The following is a 22,389-nucleotide window of genomic DNA, read 5'->3' as shown; positions in this document are numbered from 1 at the left end:
ACCAGGTAGGCTAGTTGAGAACACCTTTATTTCACCAGGTAGGCTAGTTGAGAACACCTTTATTTCACCAGGTAGGCTAGTTGAGAACACCTTTATTTCACCAGGTAGGCTAGTTGAGAACACCTTTATTTCACCAGGTAGGCTAGTTGAGAACACCTTTATTTCACCAGGTAGGCTAGTTGAGAACACCTTTATTTCACCAGGTAGGCTAGTTGAGAACACCTTTATTTCACCAGGTAGGCTAGTTGAGAACACCTTTATTTCACCAGGTAGGCTAGTTGAGAACACCTTTATTTCACCAGGTAGGCTAGTTGAGAACACCTTTATTTCACCAGGTAGGCTAGTTGAGAACACCTTTATTTCACCAGGTAGGCTAGTTGAGAACACCTTTATTTCACCAGGTAGGCTAGTTGAGAACACCTTTATTTCACCAGGTAGGCTAGTTGAGAACACCTTTATTTCACCAGGTAGGCTAGTTGAGAACACCTTTATTTCACCAGGTAGGCTAGTTGAGAACACCTTTATTTCACCAGGTAGGCTAGTTGAGAACACCTTTATTTCACCAGGTAGGCTAGTTGAGAACACCTTTATTTCACCAGGTAGGCTAGTTGAGAACACCTTTATTTCACCAGGTAGGCTAGTTGAGAACACCTTTATTTCACCAGGTAGGCTAGTTGAGAACACCTTTATTTCACCAGGTAGGCTAGTTGAGAACAAGTTCTCATTTACAACTGCTACCTGGCCAAGATAAAGCATAGCAGTGTGAACAGACAACACAGAGTTACACATGGAGTAAACAATTAACAAGTCAATAACACATTAGAAAAAAAGAGAGTCTATATACATTGTGTGCAAAAGGCATGAGGAGGTAGGCGAATAATTACAATTTTGCAGATTAACACTGGAGTGATAAATGATCAGATGGTCATGTACAGGTAGAGATACTGGTGTGAAAAAGAGCAGAAAAGTAAATCAATATAAACAGTATGGGGATGAGGTAGGTAAAATTGGGTGGGCTATTTACCGATAGACTATGTACAGCTGCAGCGATCGGTTAGCTGCTCAGATAGCAGATAACTTCAGCAATTTTTGCAATTCGTTCCAGTCACAGGCAGCAGAGAACTGGAACGAAAGGCGGCCAAATGAGGTGTTGGCTTTAGGGATGATCAGTGAGATACACCTGCTGGAGCGCGTGCTACGGGTGGGTGTTGCCATCGTGACCAGTGAACTGGGATAAGGCGGAGCTTTACCTAGCATGGACTTGTAGATGACCTGGAGCCAGTGGGTCTGGCAACGAATATGTAGCGAGGGCCAGCCGACTAGAGCATACAGGTCGCAGTGGTGGGTGGTATAATGTGCTGTAGTAACAAAATGGATGGCACTGTGATAAACTGCATCCAGTTTGCTGAGTAGAGTATTGGAAGCTATTTTGTAGAAGACATCGCCGAAGTCGAGGATCGGGAGAATAGTCAGTTTTACTAGGGTAAGTTTGGCGGCGTGAGTGAAGGAGGCTTTGTTGCGGAATAGAAAGCCGACTCTAGATTTGATTTTAGATTGGAGATGTTTGATATGAGTCTGGAAGGAGAGTTTACAGTCTAGCCAGACACCTAGGTACTTATAGATGTCCATATATTCTAAGTCGGAACCGTCCAGGGTGCTGATGCTAGTCGGGCGTGCTGGTGCAGGCAGCGAACGGTTGAAAAGCATGCAGTTGGAGGCCACGGAAGGAGTGTTTTATGGCATTGAAGCTCGTTTGGAGGTTAGATAGCACAGTGTCCAAGGAAGGGCTGGAAGTATACAGAATGGTGTCGTCTGCGTAGAGGTGGATCAGGGAATCGCCCCCAGCAAGAGCAACATCATTGATATATACAGAGAAAAGAGTCGGCCCAAGAATTTAACCCTGTGGCACCCCCATAGAGACTGCCAGAGGACCGGACAACATGCCCTCCGATTTGACACACTGAACTCTGTCTGCAATGTAGTTGGTGAACCAGGCAAGGCAGTCATTAGAAAAACTGAGCCTACTGAGTCTGCCGATAAGAATATGGTGATTGGCAGAGTCGAAAGCCTTGGCCAGGTCGATGAAGACGGCTGCACAGTACTGTCTTTTATCGACATCCTAATTAGGATCTGGCTAAAAATACTTGAATCAGTTATAGAACCCATTGCCCTTCATGGTTGTGAGTTCTGGGGTCCGCTCACCGACCGAGAATTCACAAAATGGGACGAACACCAAATTGAGACTACATGTAGAATTCTGCAAAAATATCCTCTGTGTACAATGTAAAACACCAAGTAATGAGCAGAATTAGGCTGATACCCTGCTAATGATCAAAATCTAGAAAAGAGATGTTCAATTCTTCAACCACCTAAAAGGAAGCGATTCCCAACCCTTCCATAACAAAGCCATCACCCACAGAGAGATGAACCTGGAGAAGAGTCCCCTAAGCAAGCTGGTCCTGGGGCTCTGTTCACAAACATAAAAACACACCCCACAGAGCCCCAGGACAGCAACACAATTAGACCCAACCAAATCATGAGAAAACAAAAAGATAATTACTTGACACATTTGGAATAATTAACAAAAAAACAGAGCAAACTAGAATGCTATTTGGCTCTAAACAGAGAGTACACAGTGGCAGAATACCTGACCACTGTGACTGACCCAAAATTAAGGAAAGTTTTGACTATGTACAGACTCAGTGAGCATAGTCTTGCTATTGAGAAAGGCCGCCGTAGGCAGACATGGCTCTCAAGAGAAGACAGGCTATGTGCTCACTGCCCACAAAAGGAGGTGGCAACTAAGCTGCACTTCCTAACCTCCTGCCAAATGTATGACCATATTAGAGACATATTTCCCTCAGATTACACAGATCCACAAATTATAAATTATAATTAGAAAACCCCAACTCCCATATTTATTGGGTGAAATCCCACAGTGTGCATCACAGCAGCAAGATTTGTGACCTGTTGCCCCAAGAAAAGGGCAACCAGTGAAGAAAACACCATTGTAAATACAACCCATATTTATGTGTATTTATTTTCCCTTTTGTACTAACTCTTTGTACATCATTGCAACACTGTATATAGACATAATGACATTTGAAATGTCTTTATTCTTTTGCAACTTTTGTGAGTGTAGTGTTTCCTGTTCATTTTTTATTGTTTATTTCACTTTTTGTTTATCTAATTCACTTGCTTTGGCAATGTAAACATTTGTTTCACATGCCAATAAAGCACCCTTAAATTTAATTGATAAGACATTTGCTCTGTCTCTCGCTCTGTCTTTCTGTCTCTCGCTCTGTCTCTGTCTCTCGCTCTGTCTCTCTCTCTCTTGCTCTGTCTCTCGCTCTGTCTCTCTCTCTCGCTCTGTCTCTCTCTCGTTCTGTCTCTCTCTCTCTTGCTCTCTCTCTCTCTTGCTCTGTCTCGCTTGCTCTGTCTCGCTCTGTCGCTCTGTCTCGGCCCCAATATGGCCCTGCGTTCCGAAGTCTGACCGCCCCTGTGTCACAAGATCTGCCATTTTGGATTGTTTGAAACTAACTGAGTAAAGTGTGAGGCAAGTTGACAGGTAGTGTCCTCTCCCTGTTTTGGTCTCAGAAAAACATTTTCCCAGGACAGATTTTATTTTTATCCAGCAGCATTATAACCCCACCACATGGTGAGAAATTGTATAGCATCCTCAATGAGTTTTACTCAAATGACCCAAGTGCTTCCTTTCTTTGTAGAGCCATTGATATACCATAGTCTAGTTAGTACCATTTTTTCAAATACATAGTGTATAGCCTTTTTAAAACAAACTCAGACGCTTGACAACACTCCTCCTATCTCTCCTGACTAACCTGGTCCACAGTGGCTCCATGTACTGTCTGATAAACCTAATGATTTATATAAACCCTGGATTGCTGATGCTATGTATTGGCCAATGAGAGGCTTTGAAGCCAGCGGTCGGCCATATTGGCACTCCTCAGAAATACAGACCTCCATAGGAATTAATGGAATTCTACAGTATTTCATTTAAATGTTTCCAGGACAAAATTACACACACTTTTTTTATTTTTAGTACTATTTCTTTCATTTTTTAAAATGTTTATCTTACGTATTCTAAATTAAAAGTATGCACTAAGTTGTCTGTAATAGAATAAACATGGCACAACAAATGTAAACATTAATAAATGCATTTCTTTTGCTTCCAAAACATTTTCTACAATGGTGTAGGAGTACCAAGATGGAGGCACAGTGGCTTCAAAACAGCGCCCCCTGTTTGTCATCTAAATCCTTGTCTAGTACCATATTTCACTATGTTCCCCCTCTCCCTCTCGCTCTTCCTTCACAGGGTGACTTGACTAACCTGGTCCACGGGAGCCACTGCTCCAAGTACCGTCTGACCCGTATCCCTGGCACCAACGCTTTCGCTGGCATTGTCAACGAGACTTGTGATTCGCTGGCTTTCTGTGCCTGTAGCACCGTGGACCGCCTCTGTCTCAACTGTCACAGGTCAGATATACAGTCACAGGAGTTACAGAGGAAATAACATGGTGTTTTCACATTTCTATTCATGAAACCAATGAATTCTATGAGGTATCTGTTTAACTTGCTGTATTAAAAGGGGTGAATATTTGCATCACAAAGTTAATTCATTGCAATTTTGTTGGTTTTCAGTCATACCTTTCATGGATCTATATTCTTAGAACATGGCTGAAACTGTTGTCCCTGTGTTGTACAGGATGGAGCAGAACGAGTGTGAGTGTCCATGTGAGTGCCCCCTGGAGGTCAACGAGTGTACTGGCAACCTCACCTACACTGAGAACAGGTGAGTCGAGAATCACAAGAACCGTCCTGCATGTTAAAAAAGCCCACATTTCTGTTGTGTTTGTATGTTTAGATGTGTATTGCTCTACTGTAATGTAGATGTATGTGTGTTTGAATGTGTGTACTCGTGTCTGTACTGAATGAGGCCTTTTCTATCATGCCCACATGTAGTGATTGACTCTGTCACTGTGTCATCATGCTGTCTGTCATGATAACCAGATGGCTGTGATCATTCCTCAGAAACACCTGTGTCCTCAGTTAGCCATTAAACTGTGACTAGCATTGACAACAACTGTCTGTCTGGCTAAGGCTCTTTGTGAGAGGATAGAGGATGCTAGAGAAAAGATCGTCCACAAAGCTGCTGTCAGACTGCAGTCATGCATTCATGTCGTGTTCCCTCTGTTGTGGTTGATTGAGGTCTTTTCACGAAATGCTAATTACTGCCTAATTTGAAACTGTGACATTATCATTGGTTAGTCATTATCTCCTTGATTCAGTTTGGTGCCAGTTCTCTCATTTGAACTGTGTTTGTCATTGTTGTAGTCTGACTGTGTGGTCATGTGTATTGGGGTTTGACTGTGTGGTCATGTGTATTGGGGTCTGACCGTGTGGTCATGTGTATTGGGGTTTGACCGTGTGGGCATGTGTATTGGGGTTTGACCGTGTGGGCATGTGTATTGGGGTCTGACCGTGTGGTCATGTGTATTGGGGTTTGACCGTGTGGTCATGTGTATTGGGGTCTGACCGTGTGGTCATGTGTATTGGGGTCTGACCGTGTGGTCATGTGTATTGGGGTCTGACCGTGTGGTCATGTGTATTGGGGTTTGACCGTGTGGTCATGTGTATTGGGGTCTGACCGTGTGGGCATGTGTATTGGGGTCTGACCGTGTGGGCATGTGTATTAGGGTTTTGACTGTGTGGGCATGTGTATTGGGTTTTGACCGTGTGGGCATGTGTATTAGGGTTTTGACTGTGTGGGCATGTGTATTGGGTTTTGACCGTGTGGGCATGTGTATTGGGTTTTGACCGTGTGGGCATGTGTATTGAGGTTTGACCGTGTGGGCATGTGTATTGGGGTTTGACCGTATGGGCATGTGTATTGGGGTTTGACCGTGTGGGCATGTGTATTGGGGTTTGACCGTGTGGGCATGTGTATTGGGGTTTGACTGTGTGGTCATGTGTATTGGGGTTTGACCGTGTGGTCATGTTCATCACTATGGTCTGACCGTGTGGTTCAACAGGAACCCCAGCTGTGAGGTGCACCAGGAGCCCCTGTCTCTGACGGTGATTGACTCCAGTCTGCAGGACACCCTGCCCCAGTGTATCAACACCCGCTGCAGCCAACGCTTCACTAGCAGGTTGAGTACAGCCCACAACCATCGCCCACAACCATCGCCCACTGCTACAGCCCACAACCATTGCCCACAGCTACAGCCCACAACCATTGCCCACAGCTACAGCCCACAACCATTGCCCACAGCTACAGCCCACAACCATTGCCCACAGCTACAGCCCACAGGCTACCGTTACAGCCCACAGGCTACCGCTACAGCCCACAGGCTACCGCTACAGCCCACAGGCTAGCCAGTGGGATTTTTGCCCATTCTTCAAGGCAAAACTGCTCAAGCTCCTTCAAGTTAGATGGGTTCCGCTGGTACACAGCAATATTTAAGCCATACCACAGATTTTCAATTGGATTGAGGTCTGGGCTTTGACTAGGCCATTCCAAGACATTAAAATGTTTTCCCTTAAACCACTCGAGTGTTGCTTTAGCAGTATGCTTACGGTCATTGTCCTGCTGGAAGGTGAACCTCCATACCAGTCTCAAATCTCTGTATTTCGCGCATCCATCATTCCTTAAATTCTGACCAGCTTCCCATTCCATGCCGATGAAAAACATCCCCACAGCATGATGCTGCCACCACCATGCTTCACTGTGGGGATGGTGTTCTTGGGGTGATGAGAAGTGTTGGGATTGTGCCAGACAGCGTTTTCCTTCCAATTTTTTTCTTTAAGCAATGGCTTTTTTCTGGCCACTCTTCTGTAAAGCCCAGCTCTGTGGAGTGTATGGCTTAAAGTGGTCCTATGGACAGATACTGCAATCTCCGCTGTGGAGCTTTGCAGCTCCTTCAGGGTTATCTTTGGTCTCTTTGTTGCCTCTCTGATTAATGCCCTCCTTGCCTGGTCTGTGAATTTTTGTGGGCGGCCCTCTCTTGGCAGGCTTGTTGTGGTGCCATATTCTTTCAATTCTTTAACAATCGATTTAGCGGTGGTCCGTGGGATGTTCAAAGTTCCGGCTATTTTTTCATAACCCAACCCTGATCTGTACTTCTCCACAACCTTGTCCCTGACCTGTTTGGAGAACTCCTTGGTCTTGGTGGTGCCCCTTGCTTAGTGGTGTTGGGGCCCTGGGGCCTTTCAGAACAGGTGTATATATATACTGAAATCATGTGACACAGATTGCACACAGGTGGACTTTATTTAAGGTAATTGGTTGCACCAGATCTTATTTAGTGGCTTCATAGCAAAGGGGGTGAATGCATATGCACGCATCACTTTTCAGTTTTTTTATACTTTTTTGATACAAGTAATTTTTTTCACTTCACCAATTTAGACTATTCTGTGTATGTTCATTCGTGAAAATATGGCAAGGGGGATGAATAATTTTGCAAGGCACTGTACTGATTTTAATTAAAGCATGTGGTGATGTGTATATACTGACTTAGAAGAGCAAAACAAGTTTCAGATCACAACACATTTCCAAAATACATTTGCTGAGATTTAATGTGAAGAAAATCCATTACGTTGTATGAGACTTGACCATGACTTTACCTCATACCTTTACTCTGTGATCTCCAGTGACTGTTTTGGCGTGTTGGACTGTGAATGGTGTATGGTGGACAATGATGGGAAGACCCACCTGGACAAACCTTACTGTGCCCTGCAGAAGGAATGCTTCGGGGGTATCCTCGGGGCCAAGAGCCCTTACATGGACGGCATGGGAATGTTGGGTGAGTCTACTCATTCCATACTGTCACGAGGTCATGCAAACATAATGGGCTAGTGGGCTTGATTTCCCCGCAGTATGTCCAGAGCAATTTATTTAACGAGTTGGGACCAGAGCAATTTATTTAACGAGTTAGGACCAGAACAATTTATTTAACGAGTTAGGACCAGAGCAATTTATTTAACGAGTTAGGACTAGAGCAATTTATTTAACGAGTTAGTACCAGAACAATTTATTTAGGGTGTAGGACCGTAGCAATTTATTTAGGGAGTAGGACCTGAGCAACTTATTTAATCTCTCTGGGGTAGGCTGGCCAATGGCCAGGGAAAATGCAGAGCGCCAAATTCAAATACATTTTTATAAAAATCAAACTTTCATTAAATTACACATGCAAGATAGCAAATTAAAGCTACACTCGTTGTGAATCGAGCCAACATGTCAGATTTCAAAAAGGCTTTTCGGCGAAAGCATAAGATGCTATTATCTGATGATAGCACAACAGTAAACAATGAGAGAGTAGCATATTTAAACTCTGCAGGCACGACACAAAATGCAGAAATAAAATATAAATCATGCCTTACCTTTGACGAGCTTCTTTTGTTGGCACTCCTATATGTCCCATAAACATCACAAATGGTCCTTTTGTTCGATTAATTCCGTCGATATATATCCAAAATGTCCATTTATTTGGTGTGTTTGATCCAGAAAAACACCGCTTCCAACTTACGCAACGTCACTACAAAATATCTCAAACGTTACATGTAAACTTTGCCAAAACATTTCAAACTACTTTTGTAATACAACTTTAGGTATTTCTAAATGTATATAATCGATCAAATTGAAGACGGAATGATCTGTGTTCAATACAGGAGCAAAACAAACTGATGCTACTTTTCTGGTTACGCGCCTCTATCAAAAGGTACACATAAAGTGACTCTCATTCTGCGCTATGGTACTTCTTCATTACACAAAGGAACAACTTCAACCAATTTATACAAACTGGTGACATCCAGTGGAAGCGGTAGGAACTGCAGGAAAGTTGATTAGAATTCTGATTAGAATTCTATTGAAAAAACAGTGACCTAAAAAAAAAAAAATCTGAATGGTTTGTCCTCGGGGTTTTGCCTGCTAAATAAGTTATGTTATACTCACAGACATGATTCAAACAGTTTTAGAAACTTCAGAGTGTTTTCCATCCAATACTAATAATATTATGCATATAGTAGGATCTGGGACAGAGTAGGAGGCAGTTCAGTTTGGGCACGCTATTTATCCAAAAGTGAAAATGCTGCCCCCTACCCCAAACAGGTTAACGAGTTAGGACCTGAGCAATTTATTGAACAAGTTAGGACCTGAGCAATTTATTGAACGAGTTAGGACCTGAACAATTTATTGAACGAGTTAGGACCTGAGCAATTTATTGAACGAGTTAGGACCTGAGCAATTTATTGAACGAGTTAGGACCTGAGCAATTTATTTAGATTCCAACTTGTAGAATGTGTAATATTGTTCTAGTTCTAGACATTCAGTCACACAGCTTTGTATAAATATCCTCCCGTAATGTTAACGGTGAGCTAACATGGCTGCCATAGAATGTAGAAGTGTTATGTAAATAATGCAGAAATCTTATTTTTCCCAACTCTCTAAATACATGGCTCTGGTTAGGACCATTGACATCCTGTTAAATGACTTGCGTATTCCAATTCCTAATTCTATGTTTGGGTCATTGAGGTTTCTGCATTATGATGCATTTACTTGACACTCCAACATTCTATGGCAGCTATGTCATAGCTCACCACTAACATTACATGGGGATATTTATACAGTGGTGTATAACTGATTGTTTAAAATTAGAACTATATTAAATATCTACAAGTTGTCCGATCTCTCTAAATACATAGCTCTGGCTATGTCATAGTCCTCCTAGAAGAATTTGGTTAGCATAATAGATCTAATGTGTTTAACCCTTCCTCCACTCTCTCCCTTCCCTCCTTCCAGATGAGGAGGTAGCGTCTCTGAACATGATTCGGAGTGCACCGGTAGGGCCGGTTGCCGGGGGGATTATGGGCTGTATCATGGTGCTGGTGTTGGCTGTATACGCCTACAGACACCAGCTCCACCGGCGCTCACATCAACACATGTCCCCTCTGGCCGCGCAGGGTAAGACACTTCGACATACTGGAGATGAATGTTACCTAGAACAACTGACTGGAAATACAGCTCGTTAGTGAATGCAAGTGGAAACACAGGTAGCGGTGACATAGGTAGCCTCTGATTTAGGTTGACCTCAGAGAAATCTCAGTGCTATGAATAGGACATTTTATTTATTTTAAAACCACTTTGTTATTGTCTTAGTCTGTTATGAAAGTATTCAAATTCAGACAGTAATTGCCCCTAAAATTGCCTCTGTTGTCTGAGCATCACCTCTTAGTTTTGATAATGAAAGCTGCTGCTAGAGCTGTGGGTATGATTGAATGAACTAATGCCCTGAACTCAACGGCTGACCTGCACTACAGACAGTACTATTGTCTTTCCCTAATAAGACCATAAGCACTTGTTATTGACTCTGACTAAAGATATGCATGAAAGTAATCTCTTACTTTCTTTCCCTTTCTTTCCCTTTCTCCTTTCTGCAGAGATGTCAGTGCGGATGTCTAACCTGGATAATGAGCGAGATGAGGACAGTCATGAAGACAGGGGAATCAGTAAGTACTGCAGGAGGATTAGTATTAGTGTACTGTAAGGCCTTGACTTGACCTTGTCTTTATTCCTTGTATTAAACCTAGATGTTTTCCTGTCCCGTCCTGCAGTCAGCAACACACGGTTTATTGCTGCGGTGATTGAGAGACACACCCACAGCCCCGAGCGCAGGAGGAGGTACTGGGGACGCTCAGGGACAGAGAGTGACCACGGTAAGACAGTATGACCCCCAGAGGAAACAGGCCACTACTGTTCTGCTCTTAAAACCACACATTTTCTGGTTGAGGAGGAGAGTAGTATAACTCTCTGTAAAACCACATAACAGATAGGACACCCTGCCCTTGTGTTCCCTTTCTTCTGCCCGGTGATAAGTCTCTCTAGCTAACACTGGTTGTGTAGCTACTGATCAGAGAGGAAGGAGCGGAGGAAATGGATGCAGTGGAGAAATACAGAGAGAGTGGAAGAAAGTGGGCGGAAGAGATTCAGGCCAAACAGCAAAGCGTTAAAAACACATTGGCTCTGTTTCTCAGCTCAGTCAGTGATGTTTTCCCACAGTCCACTCACTCACACAGCTGCTGAAGGGTCTCTGTACTCTCTAGCTACAAAGTCACTGAGTCCAGGATGTTGTCTAACAGCCTGCAGGCTAGCAGACATCCAGTTATAGACTTTATTAATACAACCTTTCTCTGTATTATTACAGAGTCCTGACCTTTCACACCCCCTGTTTCAGGCCCCGCCTGTCTCCACGGTTGTTCATTACTTTTCTCACCCCTTTTGCTACTCCGAAAACTGATGACAAATGGCGGTAGCACTGTTTGAAATGATTTTTCATCAATAGATGGAAGGAGTTGAGCAGAGGATAGGAGTGCGGAGCTATGCACTCAGTGCTTCTGAAGTTGGCATCTTTCCTCTCCTCCGGATCTCGTTGAAGTCGTCCTCATAGTTCTCTCTGACAGAATTAAGAGAACATGTCAAAAGCCTAAGTGACCTTCAGAAGCTCTACTAGCCAGGTTATATCAGTACCTCTTTTTTTCGCTTAGATATATACCAATAGATGCCCATTCCTTCTCCCATCTTCCACTCATACCTACCTTCCATCACACTCAGCACAGCAGTGACATTTCTCCTCTTTCCACAGTTGGACTGTTTTATAAAAGTTGATGCTTCATCTTCTAGAACTAAAGCCTGAGGGATGCTAAATGTTGGGATGTGGCAGATATGTATGATGCTTTAATGTCAGTGATCTGCGGGGAGTCGGTGGAGGAGGGAGGTTGGAGAGGTATTGGAGATGGAGTTATTGATTCAAATTGGCAATCCCCCTCTGATTGCTATCACTCTCTTTCTCTCCACTGCAGGGGCACAAACCTTCCTTAACTCGTCCCTTCATACCAGCTCACATGCAACGTACACACACACCACTCACTGCACAGACAGCTCTCCTTCTCCAGACGTTTCTACAATGATTGAGATTTCACATACGTAATTAATGGCTTAGAATGTTATTCCCTAAACTGTAATTATAGATCGATGGACGTAAAGTCTTGCTGATTCTCTTCTGAAGTCTCTATTGGTCTATCACAGTGCTTGTATACTCATCTCCTTTTATGAATGCCTGTGTTTTTTTACATAGATGTGGATTGAATGTGTATTAACGTCTGTGTTCCTGTGTGTCGCAACAGGTTACAGCACCATGAGTCCTCAGGAGGACAGCGAAAACCCTCCCTGCAACAACGACCCCTTGTCGGCCGGCGTGGACGTGGGGAACCACGATGACGACCTGGATCTGGACACGCCCCCTCAGACGGCGGCGCTGCTCAGCCACAAGTTCCACCCGTACCGCCACCCGCCCCACCACCAGCTCCACACACACCACCTGCAGGCAGCAGTCACCGTGCACAGTGTGGACGCAGAGTGCTGATCCTCTGTACCCGATCCCTACACAGGCCTCAGCTCTCCTCCAACCCCCCCCCAAGCCTGGCTACATCACTACTAGCTATTCATCCAACACTACCACTACCAACTCCAGACTCCACCACCCATGTGTGCTCCCACTGTGCCAAGCCAGGGTGAGAGGAGTTGGGCTGGGGAGAACAGAGCAGTCCCCCTCCTGGAGGACTCCTTAAAGTTCACACACTCCACCTCTGTTGAGGAACACTAGCTTCTGTAGCCCAGTATAGCCCTGCTCAGAAACACGGGGGGTGTGGTGGAGGCCTCTTTTATTCAAAAGGGGTCTGAACTTGTTTAAAAGTGTAAACAAAGCATCTCAGATTTTTAAGAAGAAGATAACAAATAAGAAATAAAGGATTATTTTTCTACTATTTATTGAACTGGATTTGAGAGTGATCAGATGAGCACCTGACATGGACCACAGAGTGTCCCTGCTGCACATGCCCCTCACTTCCTGTTAAGGACACATCATGGAGAGGAAGTGGTTATTCAACACATATCTGACACAGGTTATCCTTTGGATTATTTTCAGGAGAGAATCAGAAAATCATTGTTATTGTTTTGAAGGTGATATTTGTTGAATTCTTTGTCCTGACTGAACAAGCTGAATACAATACATTGTATCCACTAATCCACCCTACCAGGCAACCACCAGTCTAGGGCTGGTTTGTGTCAACAGGATGCTGTATGACTGAATATGGAAGGGGCATGCCAGGACCCTGACAGAATGACTCAGACACACAGGAAGAGCCATTCCCACACGTTGGTGGCCTGTTATCTGCCTGAACATTAAGGCATAGAGCTGGTGAGAGGGCTTGGTTGGTCTGTCTTATCTGACCCCCTCACACTAACATCTGGACCTGGTGGGCCAAGCTATGCCTGAGTGGGACCTATCACTGTTGAAGAGAGGTGTGTGTGTGTGTGTGTACACAGCTTGTGCAACTGTAATGGGGTGTGTGTGTTTGGTCTGATTGTATGGAAGTGGTCAGATCATCTCAATTGAAAGCATTATTACATGGTTTAATTGTTTTGAAAGTGTAATTAGTGAATAGAGATCAAATTATTTTTGTTTCAGCAGTCCGCCTGATTATCTGACGAGTAATTTACCCGTTATGATTTTTTTTTTTTCATGTGATTCATGGATGAACTTCTCCAAATCAAGTCATTATTGTATTCATTTAGTTAGGGTGAAGAATGTCTTGTGTGTTTTTTTACCCCCAATCTATACAGTATGAAGTGTACATAACTTAAGTCACAAATAGCTATTCATGTGTTGCACTCCATATTTTTATGTTGGAAAAGAAATATTGTGTACTCAAAATGATCAGATATTCAGATATTTGGGTTTATTGTAATATTTTTCAGTTCATGGTATGCAACACCTTGGATGTTATTAGGGTCTACCTTAAGGTCCATATTGGATGGAAGACAGACTGACATAGTTGTATTTTAGACACTTAAAGCTGAAGATCTTAGTCTTTAAAAATCTCATTTTTGTTTAACCACGTAGGGTCAAAATGTCACAAAAGACAACATCAATTGTCAAGAAGAAATTTTATTTTAGACTGCAGTGGAACTTTCTCCTTGTTCGTTGAGTTGGATTCGTTCTAGAAAGGATATAGATCAATTTCATTTCAATTCTTAGAAATTTAATATCGTGTTACTTCCTGAATTGAAATATAATTGACCCCAACTTTAGTTCTAGAATACCTTTTCATTGAATAATAATGCCATGTCACCTAACCCTATAGCTCATATTATGGGATATTGTGGTACTCTACTCTCACTGTAGGTAGTTAAAAGCAGTAATTCGTTTTAGTCACATTTATCTCCTACTCTCCTGTTCATAACCACCAGCACTGAAATTATAGCACTGGACATTACTCATAACACTACACAGCTCTGGGAATATACACCCCGATTTTGTCACTTCGGTTGTTGCATATTTCCAACGGTACGGCACCAAAACATACAGTACCAGTCAAAAGATTGGACACACCTACTCATTCAAAGGTTTTACTTTTTTTTAAAACTATTTTCTACATTGTAGAATAATAGTGAAGACATCAAAATTATGAAATAACACATATGGAATCATGTAGTAACCAAAAAAGTGTTAAACAAACCAAAATATATTTGCGATTTTAGATTCTTCAAAGTAGCCACCATTTGCCTCGATGACAGCTTTGCACACTTGGCATTCTCTCAACCAGCTTCACCTGGAATGCTTTACCAACAGTCTTGAAGGACTTTCTATGTATATGCTGAGCACTTGTTGGCTACTTTCCCTTCACTCTGCAGTCCAACTTATCCCAAACCATCTCAATTGGGTTGAGGTTGGTGATTGTGGAGGCCAGGTCATCTGATGCAGCATTCCATCACTCTCCTTGGTCAAATAGCCCTTACACAGCCTGGAGGTGTGTTGGGTCATTGTCCTGTTGTAAAACAAATGATAGTCCCACTAAGCGCAAACCAGATGGGATGGCATATCACTGCAGAATGCTGTGGTAGCCATGCTGTTTGGGTGTGCATTGAATTCTAAATAAATCACTGACAGTGTCACAAGCAAAGCACCTCCATCCCAACACACCACCACCTCCATGCTTCACGTGGGAACCACACATGCAGAGATCATATGTTCACCTACTCTACGTCTCACAAAAACACAGCAGTTGGAACCAAAAACATAAAAAATCTGACCGAAGTACAGATTTCCACCAGTCTAATGTCCATTGCTTGTGTTTCTTGGCCCAAGCAAGTCTCTTCTTCTTATTGGTGTTCTTTAGTAGTGGTTTCTCTGCATCAACGAGACCATGAAGTCCTGATTCACGCAGTCTCCTCTGAACAGTTGATGCTGAGATGTCTGTTACTTGAACTCTGTGAAGCATTTATTTGGCTGAAATTTCTGAGTCTGGTAACTCTAATGAACTTTTCCCCTGCAATAGATGTAACTCTGGGTCTTCCTTTCCTGTGGCGATCCTCATGAGAGCCAGTTTCATCATAACGCTTGATGGTTTTTGTGATGAACTGTCATTTCTCTTTACTTATTTGAGCTGTCCTTGCCATAATATGGACTTGGTCTTTTACCAAATAGGGCTATCTTCTGTATACCACCCCTACCTTGTCACAACACAACTGATTGGCCCAAATTTATTAACTTGTGGAATTTCTTTCCTTATTAACATTTAACAAGGTACCTGAAGTGCATCCAGGTGACTACCTCGTGAAGCTGGTTGAGAGAATGCCAACAGTGTGCAAAGCTGTGATCAAGGCAAAGGTTGGCTACTGTGAAGAATCTCAAATATATTTTGATATGTTTAACACATTTTTTGGTCACTACTTGGTTCCATATATGTTATTTCATAGTTTTGATGTCTCAATATGGGAATGTAGTATGTGGAAAATAGTAAAAGTAAAGAAACTCTTGAATGGGTAGGTTTAAACTTTTGACTTGTACTGTCAGTGGGTCTGATGTTTAGATTTTTTGTTTGAATCTGAAAAACAAGTGCTACATTTACTGAGACTATATTGTAATTACGTTTTTGACACAAGAGAGCATGAACAGTATTTACCAGCTGTTGTAAGAAAGTATAATCTTGTGTATTCCGAACACTATGAATTTAATTAATGTACTGAAAGAACTTCCAGTGTAACATATACAGTTATAACATGTGAATGTGATAAAAATAAATCCATGTTACACTTAAAACCACTTGCCTTTGTATGTACAGTGGGGCAAAAAAAGTATTTAGTCAGCCACCAATTGTGCAAGTTCTCCCACTTAAAAAGATGAGAGAAGCCTGTAATTTTCATCATAGGTACACTTCAACTATGACGGACAAAATGAGAAAAAATAATCCAGAAAATCACATTGTATGTTTTTTAATGAATTTATTTGAAAATGATGGTGGAAAATAAGTATTTGGTCAATAACAAAAGTGTATCTCAATACTTTGTTATATACCCTTTGTTGGCAATGACAGAGGTCAAACGTTTTCTGTAAGTCTTCACAAGGTTTTCACACACTGTTGCTGGTTTTTTGGCCCATTCCTCCATGTAGATCACCTCTAGAGCAGTGATGTTTTGGGGCTGTTGCTGGGCAACACAGACTTTCAACTCCCTCCAAAGATTTTCTATGGGGTTGAGTTCTGGAGACTGGCTAGGCCACTCCAGGACCACTGCCTCTTACGAAGCCACTCCTTCGTTGCCCGGGCGGTGTGTTTGGGATCATTGTCATGCTGAAAGACCCAGCCACGTTTCATCTTCAATGCCCTTGCTGATGGAAGGAGGTTTTCACTCAAAATCTCACGATACATGGCCCCATTCATTCTTTCCTTTACACGGATCAGTCGTCCTGGTCCCTTTGCAGAAAAACAGCCCCAAAGCATGATGTTTCCACCCCCATGCTTCACAGTAGGTATGGTGTTCTTTGGATGCAACTCAGCATTCTTTGTCCTCCAAACATGACGAGTTGAGTTTTTACCAAAAAGTTCTATTTTGGTTTCATCTGACCATATGACATACTCCCAATCTTCTTCTGGATCATCCAAATGCTCTCTAGCAAACTTCAGATGGGCCTGGACATGTACTGACTTAAGCAGGGGGACACGTCTGGCACGGCAGGATTTGAGTCCCTGGCGGCGTAGTATGTTACTGATGGTATGCTTTGTTACTTTGGTCCCAGCTCTCTGCAGGTCATTCACTAGATTCCCCCGTGTGTTTCATTTTGACCCCACGGGGTCAGCTCTTGCGTGGAGCCCCAGATCGAGGGAGAGTATCAGTGGTCTTGTATATCTTCCATTTCCTAATAATTGCTCCTACAGTTGATTTCTTCAAACCAAGCTGCTTACCTATTGCAGATTCAGTCTTCCTAGCCTGGTGCAGGTCTACAATTTTGTTTCTGGTGTCCTTTGACAGCTCTTTGGTCTTGGCCATAGTGGAGTTTGGAGTGTGACTGTTTGAGGTTGTGGACAGGTGTCTTTTATACTGATAAGTTCAAACAGGTGCCATTTAATACAGGTAATGAGTGGAGGACAGAGGAGCCTCTTAAAGAAGAAGTTACAGGTCTGTGAGAGCCAGAAATCTTGCTTGTTTGTAGGTGACCAAATACTTATCTATCCCCATAATTTGCAAATAAATTCATTAAAAATCCTAAAATGTGATTTTTCTGGATTTTTTTTCCTAATTTTGTTTGTCATAGTTGAAGTGTACCTATCATGAAAATTACAGGCCTCTCTCATCTTTTTAAGTGGGAGAACTTGCACAATTGGTGGCTGACTAAATACTTTTTTGCCCCACTGTATTTCCCATTTACTGTGTTACAGTTCAATGTGTACCATGTACTGTACTGCCTCAATATTTCATTCACGGTGTACCATCATGTACCCTTTAGACATCATTAATCACATCTTAGTTCAGCAATAACATGTCACCTTAAGTACCACCCATGGTAGACACAATCACAATGCAACAACTTAGTAGGCATTCAACTCCTACAATGATCATTTCATAATCTGATGTTCCTAGGTCAGTCTGTAGGGTACCATGTCCCACCTGCCAGTACAGATACAGTAGGATAAACTGATAGGGAGGGATTACCTGATCCTTTATCTTGCCTCCGTGTCAGGCCCATATTCCTGTTAGCCACCAACCCATATTTATTGTTGGATTAGACTGGGGTGGAAAGGTAATTTAGAGCAACTGAACAGTACTAGACAATGGCCTTTCAATCCCACAGGCTAACTGCCCTCTGTTTTCAGTGTTCCAGCTACTGTAGCGGTAGTTAATTGTGGGGAATGTAGGGGAAGAGCTATGCTTTATATAGTGCTTCTACATCTGCATTGCTTGCTGTTTGAGGTTTTAGGCTGGGTTTCTGTATATACACTTTGACATCTGCTTATGTAAAAAGGGCTTTATAAATACATTTGATTTATTGATAAGCCTTTCTGTACATCTTAATTGGCATATAGAGTTTTGTACCAAACAATTTAGATTCTATGAGTTTCCTTGTAGTCACATTCACCACCTCTAAAAGAGACTAGGCTCCTCTCACTCGTTCTCCCTCTCTCTGCCATGGATCTGCTCTGAATTAGAGCACTCACTTTCCTCAGGCCATTCAGGGTGTACCCAAGGCATTCTCTGACAACTGAGGAGTAAGCATACACATGAACTAACAGGCTAGCTTATTCTGAAGTAGGCATGTACTTATTTGCATCTCCTCCTCGTCATTTATGCATCTCAGGAGGACCACTGGTTGAGGCTGATGTACCATTAACATCAGGGACCATGGGGACGGTTATGTTGAAGGGAAATTGGGTAGGTGAGAGAGGGTAGGGGTCCTGCTCATGCTTAATCCATTCTGTCATTTTCTGTTCTTCAATCCCATTTAAATATGTACCTGAATGGTGAGGACAGCAATCCAGTGTCCTGGATTAAAGCATGGAATGACAATGTAAATGGGTGAAATAGATAGATCTACAATGAAGATGATTTTATCACTATCCCTGAATTGATCATTTTTACTCCTACACACACAGAGCACCTCACTCACAGCCATTCAGGGTTCAAGGTTCAGTCCGCCTACATAACATTAACATGTGTCCCAGGTTCCTGCGTTGCCCCATTCAGCCACTTGCTGACACCCACTCACAAGTCCCTACGATCGAGCGCTGATGTTTCCTTGTTTCTTCTCATACTCCCACTCGGTGGAGCTGTCAATCATTCTCACAGAAGTGCAGACCAACACACCATCCCCGTTGGTATCTGGTTGGATAGCCTGCCTTTCCTTTTACATGTGAAAGACTTCTCTGATTTGCATGGATGAAAAATGTGACAAACTTTGATGAGGAATTTTTATGGCATGAGGGGAATACAATGGTGTGTGTATGAGAGAGATTGTACTCTTGAGGAGTGCTTCTGTTTATCTCTGGGATAAATCGTCTCTTCAACATCTTGTTACTGACCAGCATCACTGACCATCATTTCAGAGAAAACACAGTTGATTGATTCGTCTTCCAATCTGTACGGATATTGAGACATTTTGCTAGTAGGCTCACATACAGTACGGTTTTGAGAACACTCTCATTCAAGCCCATCTTGTTATAGCCTATATCCATTGAATAACTATTTTATTCAACCTCCCGTCAGACATGAAGTGGGTTAGTTTAATTGCTGTAATCACGCATAAGCGAGGTATAGTTCTGCTTTAGTCTGAAGACTGTAATTTCATTTGCCAGTTGAGAGCAGGATGTTTCCATCCCTTCGTTGTGATAGTGTAGCACTATTTGTAGGGCTGCCAAAAATCTCACTAGGTAAACGGAGCATCATATCTATTTTGCATGATGATTGGTTCATTTTCTCCCCTTTTTATAAACATGGTTGTGCAGAAAATATTTCCTAAGTGGGTTGCAATTTATACATTCAGGTCAGACACGCACGCACATGGCCATTGTGGGGGACCTGGAGGTAAGCTGCCATTTACAGCTCAGTCAGACTGACTGGCACCCTCCAGCCACTGGAAAAGGATTGACTGGCTGGCTGGCACCCTCCAGCCACTGGAAAAGGGTTGACTGGCTGGCTGGCACCCTCCAGCCACTGGAAAAGGATTGACTGGCTGGCTGGCACCCTCCAGCCACTGGAAAAGGATTGACTGGCTGACTGGCACCCTCCAGCCACTGGAAAAGGATTGACTGGCTGACTGGCACCCTCCAGCCACTGGAAAATGATTGACTGGCTGACTGGCACCCTCCAGCCACTGGAAAAGGGTTGACTGGCTGGCTGGCACCCTCCAGCCACTGGAAAAGGATTGACTGACTGGCTGGCACCCTCCAGCCACTGGAAAAGGATTGACTGACTGGGTGGCACCCTCCAGCCACTGGAAAAGGATTGACTGACTGGCTGGCACCCTCCAGCCACTGGAAAAGGATTGACTGACTGGCTGGCACCCTCCAGCCACTGGAAAAGGATTGACTGACTGGCTGGCACCCTCCAGCCACTGGAAAAGGCTTGACTGACTGGGTGGCACCCTCCAGCCACTGGAAAAGGATTGACTAACTGGGTGGCACCCTCCAGCCACTGGAAAAGGATTGACTGACTGGCTGGCACCCTCCAGCCACTGGAAAAGGATTGACTGACTGGCTGGCACCCTCCAGCCACTGGAAAAGGGTTGACTGACTGGGTGGCACCCTCCAGCCACTGGAAAAGGATTGACTGACTGGGTGGCACCCTCCAGCCACTGGAAAAGGATGGACTGGCTGGCACCCTCCAGCCCCTGGAAAAGGATTGACTGACTGGCTGGTACCTTCCAGCCACTGGAAAAGGATTGACTGGCTGGCTGGCATCCTCCAGCCACTGGAAAAGGATTGACTGACTGTCTGGCACCCTCCAGCCACTGGAAAAGGATTGACTGACTGGCTGGCACCCTCCAGCCACTGGAAAAGGATTGACTGACTGGCTGGCACCCTCCAGCCACTGGAAAAGGATTGACTGACTGGCTGGCACCCTCCAGCCACTGGAAAAGGGTTGACTGACTGGCTGGCACCCTCCAGCCACTGGAAAAGGATGGACTGACTGGCTGGCACCCTCCAGCCACTGGAAAAGGATTGACTGACTGGCTGGCACCCTCCAGCCACTGGAAAAGGATTGACTGACTGGCTGGCACCCTCCAGCCACTGGAAAAGGATTGACTGACTGGCTGGCACCCTCCAGCCACTGGAAAAGGATGGACTGACTGGCTGGCACCCTCCAGCCACTGGAAAAGGATTGACTGACTGGGTGGCCGAGAAGACCTGACCATTCAGGTTTATAATCTGCACACATTAGCTTTAAAACAGAAAATGTCTTTCCATAATTGTCTAGATGCTGAAGCCGTTAAAATTTCCCTTCACTGGAACTAAGGGGCCTAGCCCGAACCATGAAAAACAGTCCCAGACCATTATTCTTCCTCCACAAACTGTACAGTTGGCACTATGCATTGGAACTGGTAGCGTTCCCCTGGCATCCGCCAAACCCAGATTCTTCCGTCAGACTGCCAGATGGTGAAGCGTGATTCATCACTCCAGAGAAAGTGTTTCCACTGCTCCAGAGTCCAATGGTGGCAAGCTTTATACCACTCCAGCCGACGCTTGGCATTGCGTATGGTGATCTTAGGCTTGTATGCAGCTGTTCGGCCATAGAAACCCATTTCATGAAGCTCCTGATGAACCGTTCTTGTGCTGATGTTGCTTCCAGAGGCAGTTTGGAACTCTGTAGTGAGTGTTGCAACCAAGGACAGACTACTCGCTTCAGCACCTGATGGCCCTGTTTTGTGAGCTTGTGTGGCCTACCACTTAGACAATAACAGCACTTACAGTTGGCCAGGGCAGCTCTCGTAGGGCAGAAATTTGATGAACTGACTTGTTGGAAAGGTGGCATCCTATGACAGTGCCACGTTGAACGTCTCTGAGCTCTTCAGTAAGGCCATTCTACTGCCAATGTTTGTCTATGGAGATTGCATGGCTTTCGTACTCTATTGTATACACCTGTCAGCAACAGATGTGGGGGAAATAGCTAAATCCAGTCATGTGAATGGTTTGTCCACATACTGTTGGAGAGCAATGTTTCTTTGAAAAAAGTATGTATGCATTATGCTTTATCATAAAACGAATTATGCAACCTGTAGGCTAGTTGATTGTCCTCTTCTCAGTATTGGATATAGCCTTTCTATAACGTGCTTATTGACAGGTAGCATTAGTTCATTAGCCATGGGGTATAGTCTACCACAGGATGGCGATACAATACTCGTTATTGTTTCATAGTGGCCACTTATACATTTTGTAAACGGTGGGGGTCGCCAATCGTCCGGGGGAACCTACAGTAGCGCGCCGGTGCCTGGTTTCATGTGCGTACCTTTCCCGTCTGCTCTCTCTCACTCAGATGGGAGCGACAAA

At 43.8% G+C, this 22,389-nt stretch overlaps 1 protein-coding gene across 2 annotated transcripts in view; it reads left to right on the top strand.

The window, feature by feature from the left end:
• The window catches only part of cachd1 (cache domain containing 1), a 136,726-nt gene extending 122,190 nt beyond the window's left edge, over positions 1 to 14,536 (top strand). The window contains exons 19-26 of one of the 2 annotated variants that reach the window (XM_042322371.1): positions 4,334 to 4,494; positions 4,724 to 4,810; positions 6,051 to 6,167; positions 7,669 to 7,820; positions 9,815 to 9,976; positions 10,453 to 10,521; positions 10,627 to 10,728; positions 12,196 to 14,536. In XM_042322371.1, coding sequence (XP_042178305.1) covers positions 4,334 to 4,494; positions 4,724 to 4,810; positions 6,051 to 6,167; positions 7,669 to 7,820; positions 9,815 to 9,976; positions 10,453 to 10,521; positions 10,627 to 10,728; positions 12,196 to 12,434 — 1,089 coding nt within the window. In that variant the 3' untranslated portion in view covers positions 12,435 to 14,536. Of the gene's footprint in view, positions 1 to 4,333; positions 4,495 to 4,723; positions 4,811 to 6,050; positions 6,168 to 7,668; positions 7,821 to 9,814; positions 9,977 to 10,452; positions 10,522 to 10,602; positions 10,729 to 12,195 lie in introns of both variants that reach the window. The other variant, XM_042322370.1, reaches the window with a different exon arrangement.
• The last annotated feature ends 7,853 nt before the right edge of the window (positions 14,537 to 22,389 follow it).

This window comes from Oncorhynchus tshawytscha, linkage group LG05, assembly GCF_018296145.1.
Source record: "Oncorhynchus tshawytscha isolate Ot180627B linkage group LG05, Otsh_v2.0, whole genome shotgun sequence".
Classification (NCBI taxonomy): Eukaryota; Metazoa; Chordata; class Actinopteri; order Salmoniformes; family Salmonidae; genus Oncorhynchus; species Oncorhynchus tshawytscha.
This window is presented reverse-complemented; position numbering and strand designations above follow the sequence as displayed.